The following is a 26,824-nucleotide window of genomic DNA, read 5'->3' on the forward strand; positions in this document are numbered from 1 at the left end:
GGGCTCTGTGATGCTGTGACTCTGAGATTCCATTGTTCCATGATTCCATCACTCTAGAGTCTGGGATTCTGGGAGTCTGGGATTTTGTGATTTGGTGGTTCTGACTGTGACTGAGATTCTGTCATCCTGTGATTCCACAAATCCATCGTTCTGCACTTCTGAGACTCTGGGACTCTCTGACACTGTGATTCCATGATTCCATGATTCCATCACTCTGCAGTTCTGGGATTCTCAGAGCCTGTGAGTCCACGATTTTGTGATTCTCACTCTGTGGCTCTGAGATTCCGTGATTCCATGATTCCATCACTCTGCAGTTCTGGGATTCTCTGAGTCTGTGATTCTGATTTTGTGATTCTCACTCCGTGATTCTGAGACCCTGTGACTCTGAGATTCCATCCCTCTGCAGTTCTGGGACTCTCTGAGACTTGAGTCCATGATTTTGTGATTCTGCCTCTTTGGCTGTATGATTCTGTGACTGAGATTCCGTGATTCCATCGCTCTGCAGTTCTGGGATTCTCTGAGCCTTTGATTCCGTGATTTTGTGTCTCTGACTGTGACTTTGAGATTCCGTCATCCTGTGATTCCACCAATCCATCATTCTGCACTTCTGACACTCTGGGACTCTCTGACACTGTGATTCCGTGATCCTGCAATTCCTTGATTCCCTAATTCTGCTATTCCTTGATGGATTCCTTGATGGATTCCTTGATGGATTCCTTGATGGATTCCTTGATGGATTCCTTGATCCGCGCGATTCTGCCTTCACCGGACACCACAACTTTCCACAAACACCACCCAACCGAGCATCTCAATGTCGGCGGCACCGCCAGGAAGACCAGGGGACCCCAAAGCCCTTCCCCAAACCCGGGGGGACCCCCAGAACCCCCCAAAACCCGGGATTTTCCCCCAAAACCCCCTCGGGGGGGGGGGGGGGTGTCCCCGGTACCCTTCTCGGTGCGGTACTGCCGCCCCCCGGTGGCTGATGGCGGAACTACAACCCCTTGTGCTGCACTACGCTTTACGGCGCTTTCGCGACGGCGCGAGGCGGTGTTGCTTTACGGCAGCGCGGCGGGCCCAGGCCGCGGGATCCGCCGGGATGAAGCAGAAAAAGAAAAATGGAAAAGGTAAAAAATAAAACAAAAAGACCTGAGGGGCTGAAACGTGTTCGGGAGAGGGAATGGAGCCGGGGAACGGGCGGCTGAGGGGGCTGAGCCTGGAGAAAAGAAGGCTCGGAGGGACGTTCTGGCTCTGCAGAACTCCCTGACAGGAGGGGACGGCGTGAGGGGAAACGGCCTCGAGCTGGGCCAGGGGAGGTTTAAACTGGATATCAGGAGGGATTTCCTCCCCTAAAGAGCTCTCCAGCCCTGGCACAGCCGCTCAGGGCCGCCAGGGGAGGTTTAAACTGGATAACAGGAGGGATTTCCTCCCCTAAAGGGCTCTCCAGCTCTGGCACAGCCGCTCAGGGCCGCCAGGGGAGGTTTAAAATGGATATCAGGAGGGATTTCCTCCCTTAAAGGGCTCTCCAGCCCTGGCACAGCCGCTCAGGGCCGCGGTGGAGGTGTCCCCATCCCCGGAGGGATTTCAAACCCCTGTGGATGTGACCGTGCTTGAACTCCGTGCTCCTTTCCAGCCCCAACCATTCCAGGTTCCGTGGCAGGAATTTCAGGCTGCTTTATGACGAGCAGGAAAATCTCTAATTTTTCCCTGCTTTTGCCCGTTTTTCTCCTTTTTCTCAGGGGAGCTGAGCCAGGCCGAGCTGATGGTGATGACCATTGCCGACATCATCCAGCAGCTCCTGGAGGCTCACCAGCAGGGCAAGGACGTGGATCTCAACAAGTGAGTGAGTCAGCTCCCCTTTTCACACCCTCTCCTGACAATAAACCCACCGAGATTGGGAAATTCTGCATTTCCTGAAAAACAAAAACTTGTTCCTTCTTTATTTATGTGGAGCCAGAAATCCTGAGGTTGTTGTTTACAGGAATTTCTTCCTCATTGATTTATGTGGAGCAAGAAAATCTGAATTTTTTGCTTACAGAAACTTCTTTCTCCTATATTTATTTATATGGAATAAGAAATCCTGAATTAGTTGTTTACAGAAACTTTTCCCTCCTTTATTTACTTACATAGAGCAAGAAAACTTAAATTTTTTTGTTTACAGAAATTTTTTCCTCATTTATTTGTGGGGAGTCAGAAATCCTGAATTTGTTCTTTACAGAGACTTTTTCCTTCTTTATTTGTGTAGAGGAAGAAATCCTGAATTTGATGTTTACAGGAATTTCTTCTTTATTTATGTGGAGTAAGAAAACTTGAATTTGTTCTTTATAAAAATAACTTGAATTTGTTCTTTACAGAAATTTCTTGAATTTGTTCTTTATGGAAATTTCTTCCTCCTTTATTTATTTGAAGCAATAAACCCTGAGGTTTTTTTTTTACAGAAATTTCTTTCTCCTTTATTTATGTGCAGTAAGAAATCCTGAATTTGTTGTTTACAGAAATTTCTTCCTCCTTTATTTAGTTATGTGGAATAAGAATTCCTGAATTTGAATTTACAGGAGTTTTTTCTTTATATATGTGGAGTAAGAAAACCTGAATTTATTGTTTATAAGAAATTTCTTCCTCCTTTATTTATGTAGAGCAATAAAACCTGAATTTATTGTTTGCAGAAATTCCTTTTTCTTTTATTTGTAGAAGTAAAAAATCCTGAATTTGTTGTTTACAGAAACTTTTTCCTTCTTTATTTATGTAGAGGAAGAAATCCTGAATTTGTCATTTACAGGAATTTCTCTCTCATTTATTTAGGTAAATTAAGAAATCCTGAATTTCTTCTTTATAGAAATTCCTTCTTCCTTTACTTATTTGGAGTAATAAAAGCTGAATTTGATGTGTATAGAAATTCTTTTCTCCTTTAATTATGTGGACTAAGAAAACCTGAATTTTTTACTTCCAAAAACTTTTTCCCTCTATATTTATGTGGACAAAAAACCCCCTGAATTTGTTATTTACAGAAATTCTTCCTTTATTTATTTATATGGAGTAAGAAATCCTGAATTTGTTATTTACAGAAATTCTTCCTTTATTTATTTATATGGAGTAAGAAATCCTGAATTTGTTGCTTAGAGAAATTCTGTTTCCCTTTATTTCTGTGGAGCAAGAAAACCAGAATTTATTGTTTATGAGACATTTTTTCCTCCTTTGTTCATGTGGAGCAATAAAACCTGAATTTATTGGTTGCAGAAATTCCTTTTTCCTTTATTTGTGTGAAGTAACAAATCCTGAATTTGTTGTTTACAGGAATTTATTTATGTGGAGAGAGAAAACCTGAATTTGTTACTTACAAAAACTTTATTTATTTATTTGGAGTAAGAAAACCTGAATTTGTTGATAGAAATTCCTTCTTCATTAATGTAGAGCAAGAAAACCTGAATTTTCCAGACTTTTCCCACTTTTTTTGACATAATTGTGAACTTTTCCCTGGAAATTCCTGCCAGGAATTGCCTTGGAGGTGACCTTAGCTGCAGGGTGGCTGTGTAGGGTTAAACACATGAATAAATCACCCCCAGGAATTCAGCATCAGTCAGGAATTATCCCAGAAAATGGGCCAGCAGGAGCCTTGCAGGCCTGCACAAAATCAGGATAAAACCAAATTTAGGGGCAAAACACAGAAAATAAAAAAACATTGACAGCTCTGAGTGGATTTTTGGTGTTTCCACACACACCCTGCAGCTGGGTGTGTTGAATTCCTTTTCCTGGAGGAGCCTGCCAGGATCTGTGTGGCACAGATGGAAAGGAGGGCAGGTTTTGGTGATTTTTGGTGATTTTAGGTGTTTTTGGGTGTATCTGGTTTCAGGCTGAAGACCAAAACCTCAGCCAGGTACAGAGAGCTGTGAGTGGATTTTTGGTGTTGTCACCCACCCTGCTGCTGGGTGTGGAGCAGAACTGGAGGAGCTGCAGATCCGTGGCACAGATGGAGGGGCAGTGAGTGGTTTTTGGTGGTGTGGTGCAGCCAACCTGCGGTACAGAGGTGAGTGGGTGCGAGGGTGCAAAATGGGAGCTGCAGGATCTATGGCCAGTGGAGGAGGCAGGTTTTGATGATTTTGGTGTTTTTTGATGATTTTGGATATTTCTGGTTTCAGGCTGAAGACCAAAACCTCAGCCAGGTACGGGCAGGATTGAGTTGATTTTTGGTGTTGTCACACACCCTGCAGGGTGTGTTTAATTCTTCTTCCAGGAGAAATCTGCCAGCATCTGGGTGACATATATGGAAAGGAGGGCAGGTTTTGGTGATTTTTGGTGATTTTAGGTGTTTTTGGGTGTATCTGGTTTCAGGCTGAAGACCAAAACCTCAGCCAGGTACAGAGAGCTGTGAGTGGATTTTTGGTGTTGTCACCCACCCTGCTGCTGGGTGTGCAGCAGAACTGGAGGAGCCTGCCAGGATCTCCATGGCACAGGTGGAAAGAAGGGCAGATTGTGGTGATTTTGGTGTTTTATGATGATTTTGGGTGTATCTGGTTTCAGGCTGAAGACCAAAACCTCAGCCAGGTACAGAGAGCTGTGAGTGGATTTTTGGTGTTGTCACCCACCCTGCAGCTGGGTGTGCAGCAGAACTGGAGGAGCCTGCCAGGATCTCCATGGCACAGGTGGAAAGAAGGGCAGATTGTGGTGATTTTGGTGTTTTATGATGATTTTGGGTGTTTCTGGTTTCAGGCTGAAGACCAAAACCTCAGCCAGGTACGGGCTGCCGGCGCAGCCGCGCCTCGTCGACATCATCGCGGCCGTGCCGCCGCAGTTCCGGAAGGTTCTGCTGCCAAAGCTCAAGGCCAAGCCCATCAGGACGGCCAGTGGGGTGAGAGAAAAGAGATTTCCCCTCCTTCCACACCCCCCCCCCTCCCTGCTCCCAGCCCCAAATTTGGGTTTAATCCCACCCAGAAGCAGTGGTGGCGTTGCCTTTTCAACACAGGGGGAAAGTTCCTTCCTTGGAGGTTTTCCTGTGGTTGCTGCACCCCTGGAAGTGTCCAAGGAAAGGTTGGAGCACCCTGGGATTGTGGAAGGTGTTGGGGTTGGGATTTAAGGTCCTTCCAATCCCAAATATCCTGAGATTCCCTGAGGAAAAAGAGGGATTGTGTTCATGTCACTGTGGATCTTTTCAGCAGAGCAGTTAATTCAGTTTGCTGTAATTCATCTAAATCTTCATATCAAACCCCAATTTATACTGAAACCACCTAAATCTCCCTATCAGACCTTAATTTATACTGAAACCACCTAATTCTTGATATCAGACCCCAGTTTATAGTGAAACCACTCAATTCTTGATATCAGACCCCAATTTATATTGAAACAGCCTATTTTTTTATATCAGACCCAATTCTTTCCATCAGACCCCAATTTATACTGAAACCACCTAAATCTCCATATCTCACCCTGATTTATACTGAAACCACCTAATTCCTGATATCAGACCCCAATTTATACTGAAACCACCTGAATCTCCATATCAGACTCTAATTTATACTGAAACCACCAAATTTTTTATATCAGACCCAAATTTATAATAAAAATACCTAAATCTCCATATCAGACCCTAATTTATACTGAAACCACCTGATTTTTTATATCAGACCTAAATCTCCATATCAGACCCCAGCTTATACTGAAACCACCTCAATCTTTATATCAGACCCCAGTTTATACTGAAACCACCTAAATATCCATTTCAAACCCCAATTTATACTCAAACCACCTAAATCTCCATATCAGACCCCAATTTATACTGAAACCAATTTTTATACTGAAACTATTTTTATATCAGACCTAATTCTCAATATCAGACCCAAATTAACATTGAACCCACCTAAATTTCTATATCAGAGCCCAGTTTATACTGAAACCACCTCATTCTCCATTATCAGCCCCCAATTTACTGTAAACTACCTAATTCTTCAGATCAGCCCCCCCAAAAATTATTCATTAATTTATTATTTATTCCTATTATCAAACCTGAGTGCATGAAATAATATTTAATAGGATTCATTAAGGATTCCTATTTCTTTCTGTCTCTGTTTTCCCCCTTCAAGGCTTAACCCACACCTATTTTAGCACGGAACATCCCTAAACCAACCCCACAGATGCCCCCAGCACCCCCAACCCAGCAAGGAACTCTGGAATTTGGGTGATTTTGGGGGTAATTCCTGCAATTTCTCTGGCAGATCGCCGTGGTGGCCGTGATGTGCAAACCCCACCGGTGCCCCCACATCAACTTCACGGGCAACATCTGTGTGTGAGTATGGGCAGAGCCCAGGGAGCTCTGGGCACACAGCACACAGGGCTGCTGCCAGCCTGCTTCTGGAGTTTCTGAGCTGCTTCATTTCCCACCATCAGCCTCACTCCATGGTTATGACCATGGGAACACTCCAGCAGCTCACTCCAGGCAGCAGAGCAGAATTCAATGTTACAACTCAGTTTTTAAGTTTTTTTTACAATCACACAAAGCAAAAGCACACTGACAGTGGTTCCATCCATTGTTTTACCTTTGGTTAAACAATGCTTGCTTATTTGGAATCCAATTCCTGCCTGTGAGCCTTAAACACAATGCACAGAGCTCCTTTATTAACTTTAAACTTCCTAAATCTCACCAGATAAACTCTCCTGCAGCTCAGGGAGTTACTCTAGACAAGGTTAATACCCAGACCCTTGTTCTATTTGTATTTTCTACTATTTCCATCATTTTCCTGCTGAGCAATCTCATGGCTCAGCTCTGATCACAGCTCTGCTGTCTCTGGGGCCTTTTGCAGCTTTCCCAAACCCCTCTGATTTTATGGATTCCCACACTTGGAGCTGTTTTATTTCCCACCATCAGCCTCACTCCATGGTTATGACCATGGGAACACTCCAGCAGCTCACTCCAGGCAGCAGACCAGAATTCAATGTTACAACTCAGATTTTAAGTTTTTTTTACAATCACACAAAGCAAAAGCACACTGACAGTGGTTCCATCCATTGTTTTACCTTTGGTTAAACAATGCTTGCTTATTTGGAATCCAACACCTGTTTGTGAGCCTCAAACACAATGCACAGAGCTCCTTTATTAACTTTAAACTTCCTAAATCTCACCAGATAAACTCTCCTGCAGCTCAGGGAGTTCCTCTAGACAAGGTTAATACCCAGACCATTGTTCTATTTGTATTTTCTACTATTTCCATCATTTTCCTGCTGACCAATCTCATGGCTCAGCTCTGATCACAGCTCTGCTGTCCCTGAGGCCTTTTGCAGCTTTCCCAAACCCCTCTGATTTTATGGATTCCCACACTTGGAGCTGTTTTATTTCCCACCATCAGCCCCACTCCATGGTTATGACCATGGGAACACTCCAGCAGCTCACTCCAGGCAGCAGACAAGAACTGAATGTTACAACTCAGATTTTAAGTTTTATTTACAATCACACAAAGCAAAAGCACACTGACAGTGGTTCTATCCATTGTTTACCTTTGGTTAAACAATGCTTGCTTATTTGGAATCCAATTCCTGCCTGTGAGCCTTAAACACAATGCACAGAGCTCCTTTATTAACTTTAAACTTCCTAAATCTCACCAGATAAACTCTCCTGCAGCTCAGGGAGTTCCTCTAGACAAGGTTAATACCCAGACCCTTGTTCTATTTGTATTTTCTACTATTTCCATCATTTTCCTGCTGACCAATCTCATGGCTCAGCTCTGATCACAGCTCTGCTGTCCCTGAGACCTTTTGCAGCTTTCCCAAACCCCTCTGATTTTATGGATTCCCACACTTGGAGCTGTTTTATTTCCCACCATCAGCCCCACTCCATGGTTATGACCATGGGAACACTCCAGCAGCTCACTCCAGGCAGCAGACAAGAACTGAATGTTACAACTCAGATTTTAAGTTTTATTTACAATCACACAAAGCAAAAGCACACTGACAGTGGTTCTATCCATTGTTTTACCTTTGGTTAAACAATGCTTGCTTATTTGGAATCCAACACCTGTTTGTGAGCCTCAAACACAATGCACAGAGCTCCTTTATTAACTTTAAACTTCCTAAATCTCACCAGATAAACTCTCCTGCAGCTCAGGGAGTTCCTCTAGACAAGGTTAATACCCAGACCCTTGTTCTATTTGTATTTTCTACTATTTCCATCATTTTCCTGCTGACCAATCTCATGGCTCAGCTCTGATCACAGCTCTGCTGTCTCTGGGACCTTTTGCAGCTTTCCCAAACCCCTCTGATTTTTAGGATTCCCACAATTCCCCCTCTGGATTCACCTTTGTATCCCTGCCATCTATGAACTATTTTACATTTCCTATCTTTACTACAATATTTCTGCTCCTTTCTTACCTAAAGCTTCTTTTTGCTTGCACTGAGCATTTCTTTATCACAGCACAGCAATTTTATTCATTTCATTTAATTATTGTTCATGCCTGACAACAATTCAATAAACTCATCTCACAAAGTTCCCTTAGCCAAGGTGCAAAGTTTGATTTTTGGAACAAATCATCTCACCAGAATTCACCTTCTTTGTTTTGAGCTGTCCAATCTTTCAGCTTTTCTGGATGGCACAGGGGCTCAGCCTGGAGAAAAAGAGGCTCCAGAGGGAATTTTTCCTGGCTGGAATCCCCAGCCTCTCCCCATTTTTGAACCTCTGGGATTTCATTAATTCCCTTTTAGCTGCAATGATATCTCCCTGAATTTTCACATTTCCAAACTCTTTGCTCCCTGTTGCCTGGTGAAAGTTTCCCAGCAGTTTGGGGGCTGAATTATTGATTGATTTTAACCAAAAATGATGAGAGGGAAGGGCCTGGAGTTGCACCAGGGCAGGTTCAGGTTGGATTTTGGGAACAGTTCCTGCCTGGAAAGGGTTTCCCATCCCTGCAGGGATCCCAGATCCCTGTGGAGGTGGCACTTGGGGACACAGGGCAGCTGCCCTGGATGCTCCCAGAGTTCTTTTCCATCCTTTCTGGGATCCCATCACCTTTTCCAGCACTCCTGGGTGACCCCAGCCCTGCAGCAGCAGCCACACCTCACCAAAAGCTGATTTTTTTCACCTTTTCCTCCTGGAGAAATATCCTCCTTTCATCACCCAAACCCACCCTTCCAATTATTAATTTATTATTCTTTTCCTAATTAATTCATATTAATTTATTTATTATTAATTTTTTTTTTGCCTCCAGCTGCCAAAATCTCCTGGAATCAGCTCAGTTTTATTCAAATTAAATTGCTTTAAATTCTCTTCCTCACTTTGGCTCCGTTCTCTCAAATCTGATTTTGGTCACTTTTCCCACTTTTCCATTTCTTTTCAAGCATTCCCTGCCATGAATCCATGAAATTTTCCAGCTAATTCCTTGTCTGAACCAGCTTGGACTGCACAAACCCTTGGCCAGCAAATTAATGTGGACATGGTGATTCAATAATTAATTTATAATGAATTTTCTAACCATGGTGGATGAGCTGGCAGTGAGGAAATAAATCAATTTTCAGGGAATAAAATATCAATTATCCCAACCAGGGCTGATTGGTGGAGGTGGGAAAATTCCCTGGATGTTCCCTCACCTGAATTCATCTTGGGAATATTTTGGTTTTTAAACAACACATCCCTCAGCTCAGGAAAAAAAAAAACCACAGCTGAGCTTTTTAACCATCAAAATGTTAAAATCCCCTCAATTTCTGGGAAAGTGGGTGGGTGATATTTCAATTTTACAGCTCTCCATGCCAAAAAAAAAATCAAATTGTGCATGGAATATCATGAAAAACATTCAAATGGTGGAATTATTTATTTAAAAAATCAATTAATTTGTGTAATTGTCCCAAAACTTTAGGGCTGCTCCCTAAAATAATGAAATATTTTATTAAAATGAAATATTTTATTAAAATGAATTCAAATGAATTTATTTTTAACACCCATATCACAGAAATGATTGGAACTTTGAGTTTAATTCCTGGTTTTTTTTCTGTTTTTTACCCTGCAGGTACTGCCCAGGGGGGCCTGACTCTGATTTTGAATATTCCACCCAGTCCTACACAGGATATGAGGTTCTGATTTCTTGATTTTCCCCTATTTTTTTTTTTTTTTAATGTTATTCCAACATTCCTTAAGCCTGGCTTTGCCTTAGGCTGGGCTTTATTTCTGCAGCTCATCCACATTGCAGGAATAAAACCAAAAATAAACACAAAACCCAATAAAACCAAAATAAACTTTCATAAACTTCAGCTTCCAAAGCAGCTCAAAGGAGTGAAATTCCTAATTACAGTAATTAGTGATGAGTTAAAATTATAAAAATTGTCTCAGAAGGGTCTTCAGACACAGAGATCCTACAGCATTAAAAAAATATACAAATTTTGGTTAAAAATCCTCATTTTCAGCTGTCAATACCTCTGAAATTAAATTAATTCCCTTTTATCTGCAGTGATAAATTTAAATATTTATATCTTTATATAATTTTATATAATATTTTTATATTATTTTAATTATATTTTTATTTTTTATATTTAAATATTTTTATATTTATTAAATTTAAAATATATTAAATTTAATTAAAATATTAATTTTTTTATATTTGTAAGGAGCTCTTTCCTCCCTTTTGTTGGAGCAGTTTGGAACTGAATTATTGTGGCTGGTTTTAACCAAAAAAAACCTCAAAAGCTGTGGTAGGAAAAGGAGTAAAAATAAATAAAATCCACCTGGATTCATTTGGTAAAAATTCCTTTTAAACAGGAGTTTTGTCTGTTGTTAACTCAGTGATTGAAATCTTTAAATCCGTGAAGGAAATAGGAAAAAAATGGGAAATATCAAGGGAATCCAAGGGGCAAAAAGGGGCTTGAAAATCCCTTTAAAATATTATTAATAAACTTCCATCCGCTGGTGATTCAACAAATGAGTTTTTATGGATTTGAATTGAAGGAATAAGTTTAATTTAGGAATATTTGAGCTGCCTGGCTAATTTGTAACAACACTTTGTGGTTTTTGTAACATTTTTGTGACTCACTGCAGAGCTTCTTTAGCTTGGAGACCACTAAAAATGGAATAATTTGCATTTTTTAAAGGATTTCAGGAGCCAATTTCATATTTACAATTTTACAGAGGTTTGGTTTGTGGGTTTGGAGCCTTTGAGTCAATCAGGATTTGAAGTTTTCAGCGTTTTGATGGTTTTTATGTTGTTCTTTTAAGGGATAAATGTTTCTAAAATGAATTTTTGGGTGTTTTTTCAGCCAACATCCATGAGGGCCATCCGAGCTCGCTACGATCCCTTCCTCCAGACCAGGCACAGAGTGGAGCAGGTAAACTTTTCCTTGAGTTTGACATCCCCAAAAAAATCACCATTATTTCAATTTCTTGAAATGATTTCATTTCATCACAATTAATTTCATTTCTGCTGGGCTGCAGAAATGATAAATTCAATTTCTAGAGTCAAATTTATACATTTTTAATTATCCAACTCTGATTTCCATACAAGAAATGTTGAGTTTTGAAGGTCCACCAGATAATCATTCCTAAATATTTTTAATAATCATTCCAAAATTTATTTTATTTGAGGGTTTGTTGGAGAGTTGGGTGTGAAAAATTTCTCAGTCCTGTTCTGCTTGGGTCAGTTTTTTCTTGGTTTCCAAATCCATTGGAAAATTCTCTATAAATTCAGGATTTTCAGGAGAGTTTGTTCTACATGGATTAAAGGAGATTCAAAGAAATTATTTTTTTGAATATTTGGCTCAATTTAGGTCATTTCAAACTGGAAATAATTCTGATTTTTCAGGAAAACCCTCTACAATACCTGCACAGTAAAAAAAAAATACTTTTGAGGGGTTTTTGACAAAGAAAAATGATTATTAAAACTCTACAAAACATTAATTCCTCACTGATAAAACAACTAAAAAAGCAAGAAACAACTGAGAAAATCAAGGATTACAGAGAAATCCCTGGGATAGATCCCCAGCTGATGGTTTTTCCCGTGATATTTGGATTTTTTCAGCTGAAGCAGCTGGGGCACAGCGTGGACAAAGTGGAATTTATTGTGATGGGTGGGACTTTCATGGCTCTGCCTGAGGATTACAGAGATTATTTCATCAGGAACCTGCACGATGCCTTGTCAGGTCACACTTCCAACAACGTGGCAGAGGCTGTCAGGTGAGGAATCATTTCCAGTTTCAATTTCTTCTTTGAAAACAATGAGAAAAACCCTTTTTTTATTGAACAAAATGTGGTTTTTTGGGCACTGAATATAATCCAGCCCCCCACAAGCGCAGGAAAAAATCCAAACTTTTCCCCCCTGATTTTTATTTTTTAATTTTTTTTGGCATTCCAGGCAGCTCTGTCACGCCTCACCAGCCTGATTTGGGGTTGTGACGAATACCAAGGATTGATTCTTTATTTATTCTTTATTTCTTGCCTGCAGCTGGGCAGGGGGAGCTGCTCCTGCCTGGGACGTCAGGGATGACTCAGCCCCAAGAGCAGCGTCAGCGCTCCCGGCCCCTTCCAGCCCCAGAGCAGCTCCTGGGGTGTCACAGCCTCACTGGAACGGCTCAGAAATCACAGCCTGATCCATGCAAGGACAGGAAATTCTGAGTTTGCTGTGCTTGGTGGAAAAAAAAACCCAAAAAAAGTGATTTGATTGTTTTGGAGTTGTTAAACGAGCGAGAGTCCCTTGGTGGGTCGGCTTTGCTGCCTTGGTGTGGTTGTGGGTTTTTATTTGTGACATTATCCAGCCCCAGAGAAGTGAATTTAGAGCTGTCACCTCCAAGGGAAGCGATTTTAGAGCTGTCACCTCCAACAGAAGTGATTTTAGAACCCTAATCTCCAGCTGAAGTGATTTTAGAACCAATCCTTTGTATCCCAAAGCTGCGACTTAATTCCCTTTTTCCTCTGGAGGGCACCAAACACTTCAGCTGCTTTTATTCGCTTTTTTTTTTCCCCTCCCACCTCTCGTCGCTCAAAGACCAAACAAAAAGCACCCTGCTGCTCTTTCCAAGTGGGTTTTATCGAGATAAAACAGCAAACAAGTTGGGCAAAGAGTTTCTGAAGGACACAGCTCCTCAGGGAAGGAGGGTGGTGGTTGCACGCAGTCCATTCAAATTACTGCTCTGATTCACGGTGTGGGAAGTCCATCTTTTTTTTTTTTCCTGCTGCAGGTGTCTTAGCTGATTTTATTGGGCCTAAAATAATTTTTCAAGCTGCCTGGCCTTTGCTCTGCAGATAATAAGGGAACTATTTCTGCCACAGCAATTTTAAAGCCAAAGTGACTCCTTGGAGTCAGAGCAGCACAGATCGAGCAGGGCGACAAAAATCCTGCCCTGGCAGCGTGTGGGTTCCTCAGCAGATAAATAATAAAGGTTTATATTTTTAACATAAAACTCACTCTGAGTGCTTGGTAAATGGAGTTCTGTGGGAGTTACTCCAGTTGCATTTCCTACGTGTTGGAGAGGTGGAGAAAATGGGGCTGGAGATGAATCAGAGCTTTTGCTTTTTGTGCTTCTGGAGCTGGGTGGTTGCACTGCATCACTGCAGCGTTGGTTGGGATGGTCAGTGACACTTGAGCCAGTCAAGGTTGAGTTGATTTCTTTTTGTGGCCAGGATTCAGCTCCTTCAGCACTTCCAGCAGAGGCTGAGAGGAGTTCTGAGGGTGTTTTCCCTGTTGTGTGCTCTGGGGTCTGCCTGGGATCTGAATGGGACTCTGGAGGATTTATTTCTTGGGCAAATTTCTATTTATAAAGTTTAGATTTTGTACAGAGTTTGTTTCCTGTGGGAAAGGACCTTCAGGCAGGTTGGTGCTGTTTGCCAGGGCCTTGCTGATGGCACCAGCTCCCAAATCTCCTCCCTGGTGGCATCCTGGTCAATCCCTGGATTCTGGTGGGTACCTGGATGAAAGCACAGGGCTGTGGAGGAGCAGAGAGCAGGCAGCAAGGAAAAAACCCTTAAATTGGAGATAAAAGTGAAGGGAGGTGCTGGCAGTGGCCACACAACCTGCTCTGGGGATTTGTGGGATGATCAAAAACTTCCTTGGAAAATCTCCCTATCCAGGGGCTGCTCTGGGGATTTTTGGCACCACTCTCATGGCTGAGGAATTCTGAGGGTGTTTTCCCTGTTGTGTGCTCTGGGATCTGAGTGGGACTCAGGATTATTTATTTCTCGGGCAAATCTCTATTTATAAAGTTTAGATTTTGTACAGAGGTTGTTTCATATGTGACAGCACATTTAGCCAGGAGAGAATCACAAAATCCTGGCATGGTTTGGGTTGGAAGGGACTTTAATTCATCCCTGCCACACACAGGGACACCTTCCACTCTCCCAGCTTGCTCCAAACCCCAATTTTCCCCCTTTTTTCCCGGTAATTTCTGATTTTTGTCCCAAGTCTGTGCTCTGCTGTCGCCCTGACCTGAGGGATCATCAATCTGTCACCCTCCTGCCAACGTCATTTTCAATTTTCTTCTTGTGATGCTTCCTCACCATCATCCCTCTGAGGCTCCTGCTGCCAGCTAATCTGATAACAAGGATGTGATTCCTCTTTATCCACTTCCCAGCACAGCCCCACGGCCCTGGAGCTGGATCCAGGACAAAGAAATTCTCCCTCAAACCAGCTCGGATGTCACCTGAAACCTCCTGAAATTCTGCTTTTCTTGCAGATAAACGTGTGAAATCATTGACCAAAAGTGTGGTTTTTGCAAAGATAAACAGAGAAACTTCCAGAGCGGAGGAAGGAAATGAATTCCCTGGGTTTTAATATTTCTGCAGCACCTCCCTTTTGGGGTAATAAACGCTTTTTTACACCCTTCAGACAGGAATCTTTGCTCGAGGTGCTTGGGTTTTGAGAAATAGGTTGGCCGAGGAGCGGGTAAAGAATTGCAGAGCCAGGGGGGATCTTTGTTTTCTGTGTGCTGAGAGGATGAAAAGTTTTCATTTTTCTCACCGAGAGCACCACTTCAGAATTTCTGGGCCCTTTTGGCTGCCTGTCCAGCCGGGCTGCGGGCTGGCTGATAAGCTTCCCTTCCTTAGGAGCAGCTTTGCAATTATTCAGGATTTCACAATGGCCAAAGAATCGCTGCTGGATGGATTTTTCTCCCCTTTGGAGAAACTCATCTTTGCCCGGGAGCTGCTCCCATCAAGGCTCCGAGTGCTGAGTTGATTGCGGCTGCTTTTGCTCTTTGCTGAGGACAATCAGAGCAGGAGAAAGGTGTAAAATGCACATGTAAATGAGAATTGCTGCTCCTCTCACCTGACCCGTGAGTCATGAGGGGTGCTGGGCTTATTGAGCTGCCACCACCGTGAGTCACCGCAGCAGCAGCAGCAGCAGGAGCCGGGAGCTGACTCCTAATGAGGGAACAGACCCGGGGAGAGCTTGGGGAAAAGCAGGGAAATCTGGGATCTGCATCCCTGCCCCTCCTGGGACTGACTCCTAATGAGGGAACAGACCCGGGGAGAGCTTGGGGAAAAGCAGGGAAATCTGGGATCTGCATCCCTGCCCTCCTGGGACTGACTCCTAATGAGGGAACAGACCCGGGGAGAGCTTGGGGAAAAGCAGGGAAATCTGGGATCTGCATCCCTGCCCCTCCTGGGACTGACTCCTAATGAGGGAACAGACCCGGGGAGAGCTTGGGGAAAAGCAGGGAAATCTGGGATCTGCATCCCTGCCCCTCCTGGGACTGCAGCAGCAGCTCTGGCTTCTCCCCTGAGCCGGGCTGGGGGGGTTCACCTGGGGGACAGAAGGATCAAGGGAGAGCTCAGAGCCTGAAGGGGCTCCAGGAGAGCTGGAGAGGGACTTGGAGGTACACAGGGAATGGCTTCCCACTGGGAAAAGAGATTTAGATGGGATTTGGGAAGCAATTCCTGGCTGAATAGAATTCCCAGAGAATCTGTGGCTGCCCCTGGGTCCCTGGCAGTGTCCAAGGCCAGGCTAGAGCAGCCTGATCTCATGGAAGGTGCCTGCAGCTGGTTGGAACTGGATCATCTTGAAGGTGCCCTCCCACCCAACCATTCCATGATTTTCATGGATTTCTGTGATTTCAGTATCTTAAGAGACATGGAAATAATTTTTAATTTTTTGCTTCAGGAGTGTGGTGGGTTCCCTGATGTTTGCTAAGGCTGCCTGTGACAGAGTGAGGAGATAACCCACACTCTGATAATCCTGAGGCAGCATCCAGGTGAGGAACAGACACAAATATCCCCACAAATTTCCATGGATTGCCAGTGCCAGGAGTCCTTTTGTGTTCCAGCATTTTCTGTGTCCTCCCCGGAGCTGGGGAGCAGGCAGCAGTTAGCCACAATTCTCCTGGTGGGGAGGGAAGTTTCCTCCAGCCATCCCAAAAGCCAGATTGATTTTTTTTCCCCTGGTGGGGAGCAGGACAAATCCAAGCTCTGCTGAAAGAAAAGACACAGAGGTTGTAAATAATCAGAATTTAGGAGCTCTTAATCCATGGGGGGGAGAAACAACAAACCCTGGCAGTTCCTGTGGTGCTTGCTTTGGGATGTGGAGCTCCAGATTCCTTTTTAAATCCCAGCTGGAAATGTGTCCTGAAGAGGGCAGATCACAGCAGAAGGAGCTCGGTGTGATTATCAGAGGATGGGGTTTGGGGGAGGATCCTTGTGAAGGAAAGGAAAAACTTGGAGCATGACAGAGCAGAGATGTTCTGCAGATCCTCAAATCCCACCTGGATGTGATCCTGTGCCACCTGCTGAAGGCTGGGTGGTCTCCAGAGACCTCTCCAAGCCCAACCATTCTCAAATTCCCACCTTAATTTCAGATATTTCCATTAATCAGATATTAATATCAGATATTTCAGATATTTTCAGCCGTTCTTCTGATAGAAGCTGCAGCAGCTCCAAGAAATCCTGGTGGCTGCAGGCAGAGGGCAGGACTGGGTGGAAGATGGAGAGGGAATTCTTGGCTGTGAGGGTGGGATGGCCCTGGCACAGAATTCCCAGAGAATTTGTGGCTGTTCCTGGATCCCTGGAAGTGTCCAAGGCCAGGTTGAAGCACCCCGGGGTAGGGGAAGGTGTTGGGGTTGGAGCTGGATGAGCTCTAAGGTCCCTTCCCACCCAGACCAGTCTGGAATTCTGAGATTCTGAAGGTTCACCAGCGCCTGAATTTGCTTTTCAATATCGAGGAACAAACCTGCTTTTTTAAAAAAAGGTGCTTTATAAAGTTTAAGCGTGTTCTAAACTACCCAAATAAGAACTTTTGGACTTTTTTCTGGGAGACAGGTTCCTGCAGTGCTGCATTTTAACCAAAATTCAGCCTTTTTGCTCGGCTTTGAGGACGCTGTGAAATCTGTGGGGTACCAAACAAGCACGTCCAGCCCGTTCCTGTATTCCACTGACCCCAGAGTGAGAAATCCTCCTGGCCAGAGGTCGGAGCAAACCCTTTTCACCTCCTGCAGGCGGCGAAGAAGCCGCCCTGCAATTGCGGAGCTCGTTCCACTAATGTCTCTTAATTGAGCTTCCCGAGTGCTAATTGTGACTCCAGCAAAAAACAAGGCAGGCTTTGAGTCACTCTGCAGTGATTCATGCTGGGGCCATCGAGGGCTTGCTGTTCTCCTCTGATCTACCTTGACCCTCTGCTCCAGGTGATGCTTCCAGAGCAGGCAGCTCCTCACCCTTCATCTCACCCCGGGGTAAATCCATGGAATTTCGGGGAGGAGAGCGATTTCAGGAGCTCAATCTCTGCCTGGGGGGAGCGGGAAATTAAAAATTGCCCGTGTTTGACAGTCAGCTCCCACCCCTCACCCTGCCATAATGAGTGGGTGCAGTGACAGGGAGGCTCTTGAAGCTCCAAATTGCCGGGTTCGCCTCTGATTCCAGCAGCAATTTTGGGATGTGGGGACTCACCGGCCCCGTGTCCCCTCCCGTGCCTGGCTCCTGGCAGGAGGAGGGGAATAGCAGGAGGCAGCAGCACTGGAAATTGGCTGGATCCATCCGAGCTTGTCTGTCAAATCCCTCCGGACATCCAGCAGGCCAGGCAGGAGATAAGTGGCTGTTGTCTTAGTGCCAGATCGTTTACAGCAGAAAATCTGCCCAAATTCCCTTTTGTTCCCAGAGATTTGCAGCCGAGCTCTCAATAATTCTGGAAAAAACAGGCAGATTTTCTTTGTTTCCAGCTTTGGATGTGGTGAGGCCCAGGGAGATTGTGCTTGCTCATCCCTGCGAGTGTCCAAGGCCAGGGATGGAAGGTGTTGAGGTGGGAATGCGATGAGCTCTAAGGTCCCTTCCCACCCAAACCATTCTATATTTGCCATTAAAACCTGTTTGTCACTGAGGGTTTATCCCTGACTGCCTTCCTAAATCTTGCAGAATTAATGGAATTTTACCCCAAAGCTGTCTGGCTTTTGTTGCTGCCGATTTCCTGCTGCATTTTTCCAACTTTTAACCGCTGGAGTTGATGTTATTTGGAAGCTCTCTGAGCAAAAAGTCATTTCATCAGATCCTAATCTCATGGTAGGGAGCTTTCCATCTTCTTTCCTTCTTTCCTTCCTTCCTCAGCCATGGAATGGGATTGCTTATCCCCTTATCTGTCCTATCACTGCTCCTCCTGCATGGGAAATATTCCAGTTTGGAATGGAACACACGAGGAAACCAATCCCACACGTTTTTGGCCATGTGTGGTTTTGGGACCAAACCCATCTTCCTCCAAGGATTCCGAGGTGATTCCTCAGGAATTAGGGCCACCCTAAAATCAGCAATATTTGTAAATCCACCTTTTTATCCCGTGCTGCTGGAAACAGCAGCAGCCTTAGCGGTCATGACATTGTCAGAGCTAAATAATGAATTTCCCTGCTTTTTCCTGTAGCTTTTCAGCAAATTACTGCTGAACACCTGCCAGAGGGAATACTTTGCTCCTTCTTGCTGCCCTGCCGCTGTGTAATTTGGCAAAGCACGACAAGTTCTCCGGTGACCCGCACTAAAATGTTAATGGTGGGGTGGGACCCGAGTGCCCAGCTGGGCTGGGTGCCTGAGCTGGAGCTTTATTCAGGGCTTGGCCACCTGTGTGAGTGCCAGCCTTGCCCACGGTGTTCATTCCAATTGTGCCAGTGATCCAGAGGTGATGTCACAGAGAGAACTGGGGTGCTGTGGCTGAATTACATTTTTTGGGTTAATTCCCTCATTATTTACGCCATCCTGGGGTTAATCCCCTCCTCATTTCCAGATTTTCCAAGCGGGCACAAACTCAACCATTACCAAATGTAACAAAACTCAACCATTACCAAATGTTAATGGTGGGGTGGGACCCGAGTGCCCATCTGGGCTGGGTGCCTGAGCTGGAGCTTTATTCAGGGCTTGGCCACCTGTGTGAGTGCCAGCCTTGCCCACTGTGTTCATTCCAATTGTGCCAGTGATCCAGAGGTGATGTCACAGAGAGAACTGGGGGTGCTGTGGCTGAATTACATTTTTTGGGTTAATTCCCTCATTATTTACGCCATCCTGGGGTTAATCCCCTCCTCATTTCCAGCTCTGGCTGTCGCATCACAATCTTAACCATTACCGATTTCCCCGAGCTACAGAAGGGTGAGAACGATCCGAAGCGATCATGCCATGCCCTGCAGCGCTGACAGGGGACCCGCACTCCCCTTTTCCAGCAGAGATTGCTTTGCAGCCGGGATGGAAATGAGCTGGTGAAATAGGGAGATGTGGTTTATGGTTCCCTCAGCTGTGCTCTGCTCGCCTCATTGACGCTGGAAACCCGGAGCCGCCGCCTTTCAACGGCGCTAAATTAATTTGAAAGAAAACTCATTTTCTGGTGACATGGTGGGTGCAATCGGCGTGCAACAAAGGAAAAAAAAAAAAGAAGGTTTAATTTTCATACTTTTCCAGGGGTTTTGTTACAGCTTTGGGGAGCGCCGTGCCCGGCTTTGAAAGATGCGTGGCAGCCCCGGGAGCTTTTCATGGCTCAGAAGTTTGGGAAGTTGGATGCTCCAAAGCTGCAAATGCAGAGCTGAGGGGGTGTTTGTGCAGCCCTTGCTTTGCTCTCCCTCTGTCTGGGCCTTGGGATGTGCCACGACCTCGTTTTTTAATTCTCTCTGCACGACCTTTGCCTGCTTCGTCTCCGGAGACGGTTTGTGCGCTGCTCCGAAAATTCAGAATTTGTTCCTTGGGTAGGAAAATCCTCCCCTTTTTTCTTTTTTCTCAGGCAGCTCTGGGGGGAGGTGTGGGTTCAGCTGTTCCTGGTGAGCCCTTACAGGAGGTGCAATCAGAGGATCCCATCCTTGGCTCCCCTGAGGGCTGGGACAGGAGGAATTTCCACCTCCCCTCCCATTTCTGGCTCCTTGAACTCGTGCCAATCCTTGCTTTATGGAAGATGCTCCTCTGTCTACCAGAGTTTGGTTCCATTCTCTTTTCCAGATCATGGAATCATGAAATAATTCAGTTTAGAAAGGACCTTTAAGGTCATCAAGTCCAGCAGCACTAAACCACATCCCCAAAGTGCCACATCCGTGGTTTTGGGCACTTCCAGGTGTGGTAACTCCACCACTGCCCTGGGCAGCTTGTTCCAGCCTTTCTAGGGATGGAATTATTCCTGATATCCAATCCAAAGCACCCTGGCACAGCTTGGGGCCATTCCCTGTCATCCTGGGAGGAGAGGCCAGCACCCACCCTCTCTGCTTTTCACCACCTCTGGGAAGACACAGGTGATCTCTGGCTGTCTCCTCTCTCTGGATCTCTGACTCAAACCCAGCCTGTGCCGTTTGAGGGGGGGTTTTAGGGAATGTTTCACCTCAGGAAGTTGCTCCTGGGGACAGCACATCGTCCCTGGAGCTGTGAGGGATGGCTGTGCCCGAGGATGATGCAGTTCCGAGCGACTGCAGCAGCTAAAAAGCTGAAATCATTTTCCAAACAATGACTCAACCACCATTAAAAGTTGAGTAAAACCATAAAATCAGCTTGGCCAGGCCCTCAAAGCTCAGCTCCTTCCAGCCCCGTGCAGTGGAGGAGGAGCTGTGGGCACCTTGGAGCTCTGCAGGAGGAGCTGGGCCAGAGGCACCAGGAGTTCCTGGAGCTGCTGCACAAACCCAGGAGCGTTTTGGTGGGGAAAATGAGGATTTGCACATTTTTCACTTTTTTTGGAGCGTGGTTTTTGTAGGTGAGGGATTTGCTTTGGCAAGAGATGGAGATGAGCTAAACCACTCCGCTGGCACTTCTGGCTTTTTATTAACTCTCTTTATAATTTTATGGATACAATTCCTTCCTTTCCTCAAAGCAGCAATCAAGCTGTTTTCCTTCCTCGAGCTAAATGTTTTCTCTGGTGGAGTCAGCTGGGGACGAGCTCAATCTCATTTTAGAGGTGGATAAAGAGACTCAAAAGCCAAAGGGCCGGGCTGGACACTTTCATTTATGCAGCAGCACTTTGAGGGCATTGAGTTTGTGGTGGTTTTCTTCAGGAAGGGCTGAGAAGTTGGTTGTGTTTAAGAATATACAACTTTCCTTAGGAAAGGACTCACAGTGAGTGGATATCAGAGCTGAAATTGGAGAATCTGATACCAGAGCTGAAATTGGAGCTGGGTTTTCTCAGAGTCTGTGTCAGTCTCACCCAGCAAGCACAACAAGAAAAAACTCGAATTTCAGGGTGGATTTAATAAAAGAGGTTGTCATGTCGTTTCTTCCGTAATTTTAGATGTAAGGATTTTTCTTTTTTTATCTTTTTCTTCCTGCATCCTTTGTTAGCCCACGCCTGCAACTCGGTATTGACTATTCCCTGGGAAACCTGTCTTTATAGTTATGACCTAATGGTTGATTGTATTGATTTGGCAACAGGCAGCAGAATGGGGGGTTTTTGTTTTTTGTTTTTTTGGTTTTTTTCAAGTTTTTCCTGAAGTAATTGCATAGCAAAGATGAGAAAAATCAAAAAATCAAGGACAAATCTTGGGCATCTCCTCGTGGAAGTTTTCCACCAGGCTGAGAGTGTCAGTGTGGAGAGGAGCTGGCAAAGCTGAAGGAAAGGAGACAGAAATGAAATATTGCCTTAATGCTGCCCAAAGAGACACTTGTGAGTGTTCATCCTGCATTCCTGCACAGAAATTTCTCCTTGGTTGTCTTCCCTGCAGGGGGGAGGCCCTGGCCCAGCTTTCCCACAGAATCCTCATCCCTAAAAGTGTCCAGGCCAGGCTGGACAGGGCTTGGATCAGCCTGGGACAGTGGAAGGTCCCTGCCCATGGCAGGGGGTGGGCACAGGATGAGCTTTAAGCTCCCTTCCAAGCCAGACTGCTGTGTGATTGTGTGATTCTCTGAAATGCCCAAATTGTTCCTGGGAAAGGCATTTTTGGTTCTGTCTGAAACACCAGGGCTCCAAACATCTCCAATTTTCTCTCTTTGTGCTGAGCTTTGCTTTGTTCCTGCCTTTCCCTTCAGTATCACCAGCCAGAAACTGGTTGGGGAAATCATCCTGCCTGGGGTTGTTTTCCCCCACAAATGGGATTTTAACCACTTCAGCCTGGGCTTGGTAGCCTGGCAGGGCTTTAAAAAGAAAATCAGTTCACAAGTGCTTGGGACAGGGCTTGGGCTTGGCACTGCTGGTTGGGCTTCAAGGGCTTTTCCAAGCTTAAAAAATTCCCAAATCTGTGATTGTGGATCAGGGAGGAGCTGCAGTTGGCACAGGAAACCTGACCCTTACCTGCAGCCAGCCCTGATCTTCAAACTTCTGGTCCTCTGAACCATTCCTTCCTTTTTTTGTGTCACATCTTTCGGGGTGACTTTTTGGCTTCTTTGGGTGTCATTGCCAAGTGCTGCTGGGGGGAGCTCAGGGAGATGGGGAATCTGGGAGCAAGGAGAGGAGCTTTGGGATGTCTGGGTGAAACCATCCCGTGGTTTCATCCATGATCTCTTTGTCCAAGCCAGGATGATCAGTGGTGTGCTGAATTTCCCACATCTAAGATGAATTGTTGGGTTTTTTTCCCCTGACATTCACATATTGGTCTGAGATTTAAACTCTCTGCCTCGTGGTGAAGCAAAGCCCGAGCCCTCCTCACCTGATAAATTGAATATGGGACATTTGACAAGCTCTCTGTGTGTTTTCCTCTCCCAGCCATATTACAAAATGTGTTTAGCTGATGTGTCAGGGCTCAGTTGTATTTATCAGGACAAGATTTTGTTTCCTTCAGCTGCAAAAACCCCAGAGCACCTCCCTCTTTACGTAGATGGAGTACAGAGAGGTTCTTGTTGCCATCCTGTGGCAGATGAATTCCTGCCCTCTGGCTACCAGAAATGCTTTCAACAACACATCGGGGTTGGAGCTTTCTCTGAAGCATTTGACAAATCTCAGAGACATTGCCTGGATTTCTAAAAACCCTTCAAAGATTGTTGGAATGAGAGCAGAGGTTTTGCATGCAGAAATTACTGGAAGATATTAAGAGATGGATGGAATGATCAATTAACACAGCAGAGGGAGGTCATTAGTGGCATCTCTCTGCTGGAACAGGTTGTTTTGACCTGTTGTGAAAGGGCAGGAGAAAATCAGTTTAGATATAAAAGAGATTTTTTTCCTGTTTTTTTTTTCTACAAGTTGGCTGATGCCACTCAGGAATAAGATTTTAAAGTTTTAGTTGGTAACTGTGAGAAACACAGCCCTGGTGTTTGGTGTTAGTTAAAAAACCAGCTCAGTGTGAGGAATGACAGTGATGGGAATCGAGAGAAAACTGGGAAATGATGTCGTGGAGCTGCCTCATGCACAGCTTGAACCTTGCTCATTTCTTCCCTTTAAAAACCAGGCAGGAGGAAAATGATGCTCTGGAAGCTGGGAAAAGATATTTGAGAGGGATATAATAGAGATTTATGAGGTCCTGAGTGGCACAGAGAAAAGAAGGATAAATGTTGATTTTTCTCTGACACAACAAGAGCTGTTGGTGAAATGGGAATTAAATCCAAAGGAACAATTTCCATCTTCAGGCTGAGAGTGACCAAACACAATTCTTGGGAAAAATATCCAGTGGGAACTGCCCAATCTTGAAAGACACCACAACCACTAAAAACATCAGGGAGTGCAATTCCAGACTCAGGTCTCCCTAAATTTCAGTGTGAGGAATCTGGGAGCTCGTGGTGCTGCTGGGAGAAACGTGAGGCTGTAATTTCCAAACTCTTAATTTGGCTCTGCTCACTGGGAAAAGCAGAGAGCTCACATAAGGGAGGAGGAGATAAGCACTGCCTTGCCTAAATTAACCTTGTTTGGGCTTTTTTTTCCCCCCCTCTCTAAACATTTATTTTTTTAATAGGAAGTGGGTAAAAAAAATAAGAGCTCACAACTCAGCTCCTGTTCCAGCCACGCATTTTCCTTGTTGGAAATATTTCACTCCAGCATATGTTAATTAATCCTGGTGTTTGCAGTCACAGCTGGCTAATAATTTGTTGCTGAAAAAAAAATTAAAAAAAAAAAGAAAAACCAAAAAAAACCTTCTGTAAATTGCTGTTGCCGTGAACTTGATGGATGGGAGCTCAGAAAACACCGCAGGCTCCAAAAACCCAGCGGTGTGAGAAGGTCTTGTCAGGGTGTTTGGTTTTTTTTTTTGTTCAATGTCCTTTTTTTTTTTTTTTGCTTCCTGAGCTAAGACAGGACCTGCTTGGATGTGTCTGAGAGCAGGCAGTGATTATGGCTTTTGGGATAATGACGCATTTATCAGCCCAGCGTGGCAGGAGCGGAGCGTGGCTCCGGCCTGCTTGTCAGGAGTGGCAGGATCCCTCCAGACCTTGCCCAGAGGTCCTTGATGGAAGCTGTGAGGGAAATAAAAATAAACCAAACCACTCTTCCCTCTCCAGCAGCCTCTGTTCCTGCTCCTCGTTACAGCCAGGCGGTTAATTAGTCCATGCAAACATCCTGCTTGGATCGGGCCTGGAGTGGCTCTGAGCTGAGCCACTTGTGCTCCTGCTGGGCAATTTTTCCAAGGGTTTTCATTGATGGAGCCATTCCTAGGGATTAAAACTTGGTAAAGACATGAAAAAAGAGAGTAAACAGGTATGTTTTAGGGGTTTTTTACCTCAGAATGGATTGGGCCCGAGGTGTGTCTGAACTGAGCCAGTTGTGCTCATGCTGGGCCATTTTTCCAGGAGATTGTGGTTGGCAGAGCCATTCCTTGTGGTAAAAATACTGAGAAAGAGAAGAAGACTGGTGTGGTTTATGGTAAAATGTGATAAAAACGTTGAGAAAGAGAAGAAAACTGGTGTGGTTTAGGGTTTTTTTACCTCAGAATGGATTGGGCCTGAAGTGTCTCTGAACGGAGCCACTTGTGCTCGTGCTGGGCCTTTTCTTCCTGGGAGGGATTGTGGGTGGCAAAGCCATTCCTTGGGGTTATAATGTGGTAAAAACATTGAGAAAGAGAAGGAAATGGGTGTGTTTTATGGGTTAAAATGTGATAAAAACAATGAGAAAGAAGAAAACTGGTGTGTTGTGGGATTTTTTACCTCAGAATGGATGAGGCCAGAAGTGTCTCTGAACTGAGCCACTTGTGCTTGTGCTGGGCAATTTTTCCAAGGGTTTTCATTGATGGAGCCATTCCTAGGGATTAAAACCGGGTTAAGACATGAAATAAAGAGTAAACAGGTATGTTTTAGGGTTTTTTTTCACCTCAAAGTGGATTGGGCCTGAAGAGTGTCTGAACTGAGCCAGTTGTGCTCATGCTGGGCCATTTTTCCAGGAGATTTTGGTTGGCAGAGCCATTCCTTGTGGTAAAAATACTGAGAAAGAGAAGAAGACTGGTGTGGTTTATGGTTAAAATGTGATGAAAAACGTTGAGAAAGAGAAGAAAACTGGTGTGGTTTAGGGTTTTTTACCTCAGAATGGATTGGGCCTGAAGTGTCTCTGAACTGAGCCACTTGCTGGCTGGGCCTTTCTTCCTGGGAGGGATTGTGGGTGGCAAAGCCATTCCTTGGGGTTAAAATGTGGTAAAAACATTGAGAAAAGAAGGAAATGGTGTGTTTTATGGGTTAATAATGTGATAAAAACAATGAGAAGAGAAGAAACTGGTGTGTTGTGGGATTTTTACCTCAGAACGGATGAGGCCAGAAGTGTCTCTGGCGGAGCTGCTTGTGCTTGTGCTGGGCAATTTTCCAAGGGGTTTCAATGATGGAGCCATTCCTAGGGATTAAAACTGGTAAAAGACATTGAGAAAGAGAGTTAAAAGGTATGTTTTAGGGGTTTTTTACCTCAGAATGTATTGGGCCCGAGGTGTGTCTGAACTGAGCCAGTTGTGCTCATGCTGGGCCATTTTTCCAGGAGATTTTGGTTGGCAGAGCCATTCCTTGTGGTAAAAATACTGAGAAAGAGAAGGAAACTGGTGTGGTTTATGGTAAAATGTGATAAAAACATTGAGAAAGAAAAGGAAAGTGGTGTGGTTTAGAGTTTTTACCTCAGAATGGATGAGGCCAGAAGAGTCTTTGAGCTAAGACACTTGTGCTCATGCTGGGCCTTTTTTCCATGGGTTTTTCACTGGCAGAGCCATTCCTTGGTGTTAAAACATGGTAAAAATACTGAGAAAGAGAAAATAACTGATGTGGTTTAGATTTTTTACCTCAGAATGGATTAGGCCTGAAGTATCTTTGAGCTAAGACACTTGTGCTCATGCTGGGCCTTTTTTCCCAGGGGTTTTGGGTGGCAGAGCCATTCCTTGGGGTTAAAATGTGGTAAAAATACTGAGAAAGAGAAAATAAGTTGGTTTGTTCTAGGTTTTTTACCTCAGAATGGATTGGGCCTGAAGTGTCTCTGAACTGAGCCGCTTGTGCTGGGCCCTTTTTTCCCAGGGTTTTTTGGTAGTAGAGCCATTCCTTGAAGGTTAAAATGTCGTGAAAACAATGAAAAAGAGGAGGAAGGGGCTGTTTTATGGGTTAAAATGTGGTAAAAACGTCAAGAAAGAGAAG

At 44.6% G+C, this 26,824-nt stretch overlaps 1 protein-coding gene across 1 annotated transcript in view; it reads left to right on the forward strand.

Annotated features, from left to right (window-relative positions):
• Positions 1-1,017: 1,017 nt before the first annotated feature.
• Positions 1,018-26,824, forward strand: part of ELP3 (elongator acetyltransferase complex subunit 3) — an 86,795-nt gene continuing 60,988 nt past the window's right edge. Inside the window, exons 1-7 of the mRNA XM_050971906.1 lie at positions 1,018-1,124; positions 1,737-1,836; positions 4,705-4,843; positions 6,204-6,274; positions 9,978-10,041; positions 11,218-11,286; positions 11,976-12,130. Of these exons, the coding sequence (XP_050827863.1) occupies positions 1,097-1,124; positions 1,737-1,836; positions 4,705-4,843; positions 6,204-6,274; positions 9,978-10,041; positions 11,218-11,286; positions 11,976-12,130 (626 nt within the window). The 5' untranslated portion in view covers positions 1,018-1,096. The remainder of the gene's footprint in view (positions 1,125-1,736; positions 1,837-4,704; positions 4,844-6,203; positions 6,275-9,977; positions 10,042-11,217; positions 11,287-11,975; positions 12,131-26,824) is intronic.

Source organism: Serinus canaria, chromosome 3, assembly GCF_022539315.1.
Source record: "Serinus canaria isolate serCan28SL12 chromosome 3, serCan2020, whole genome shotgun sequence".
NCBI lineage: Eukaryota > Metazoa > Chordata > Aves > Passeriformes > Fringillidae > Serinus > Serinus canaria.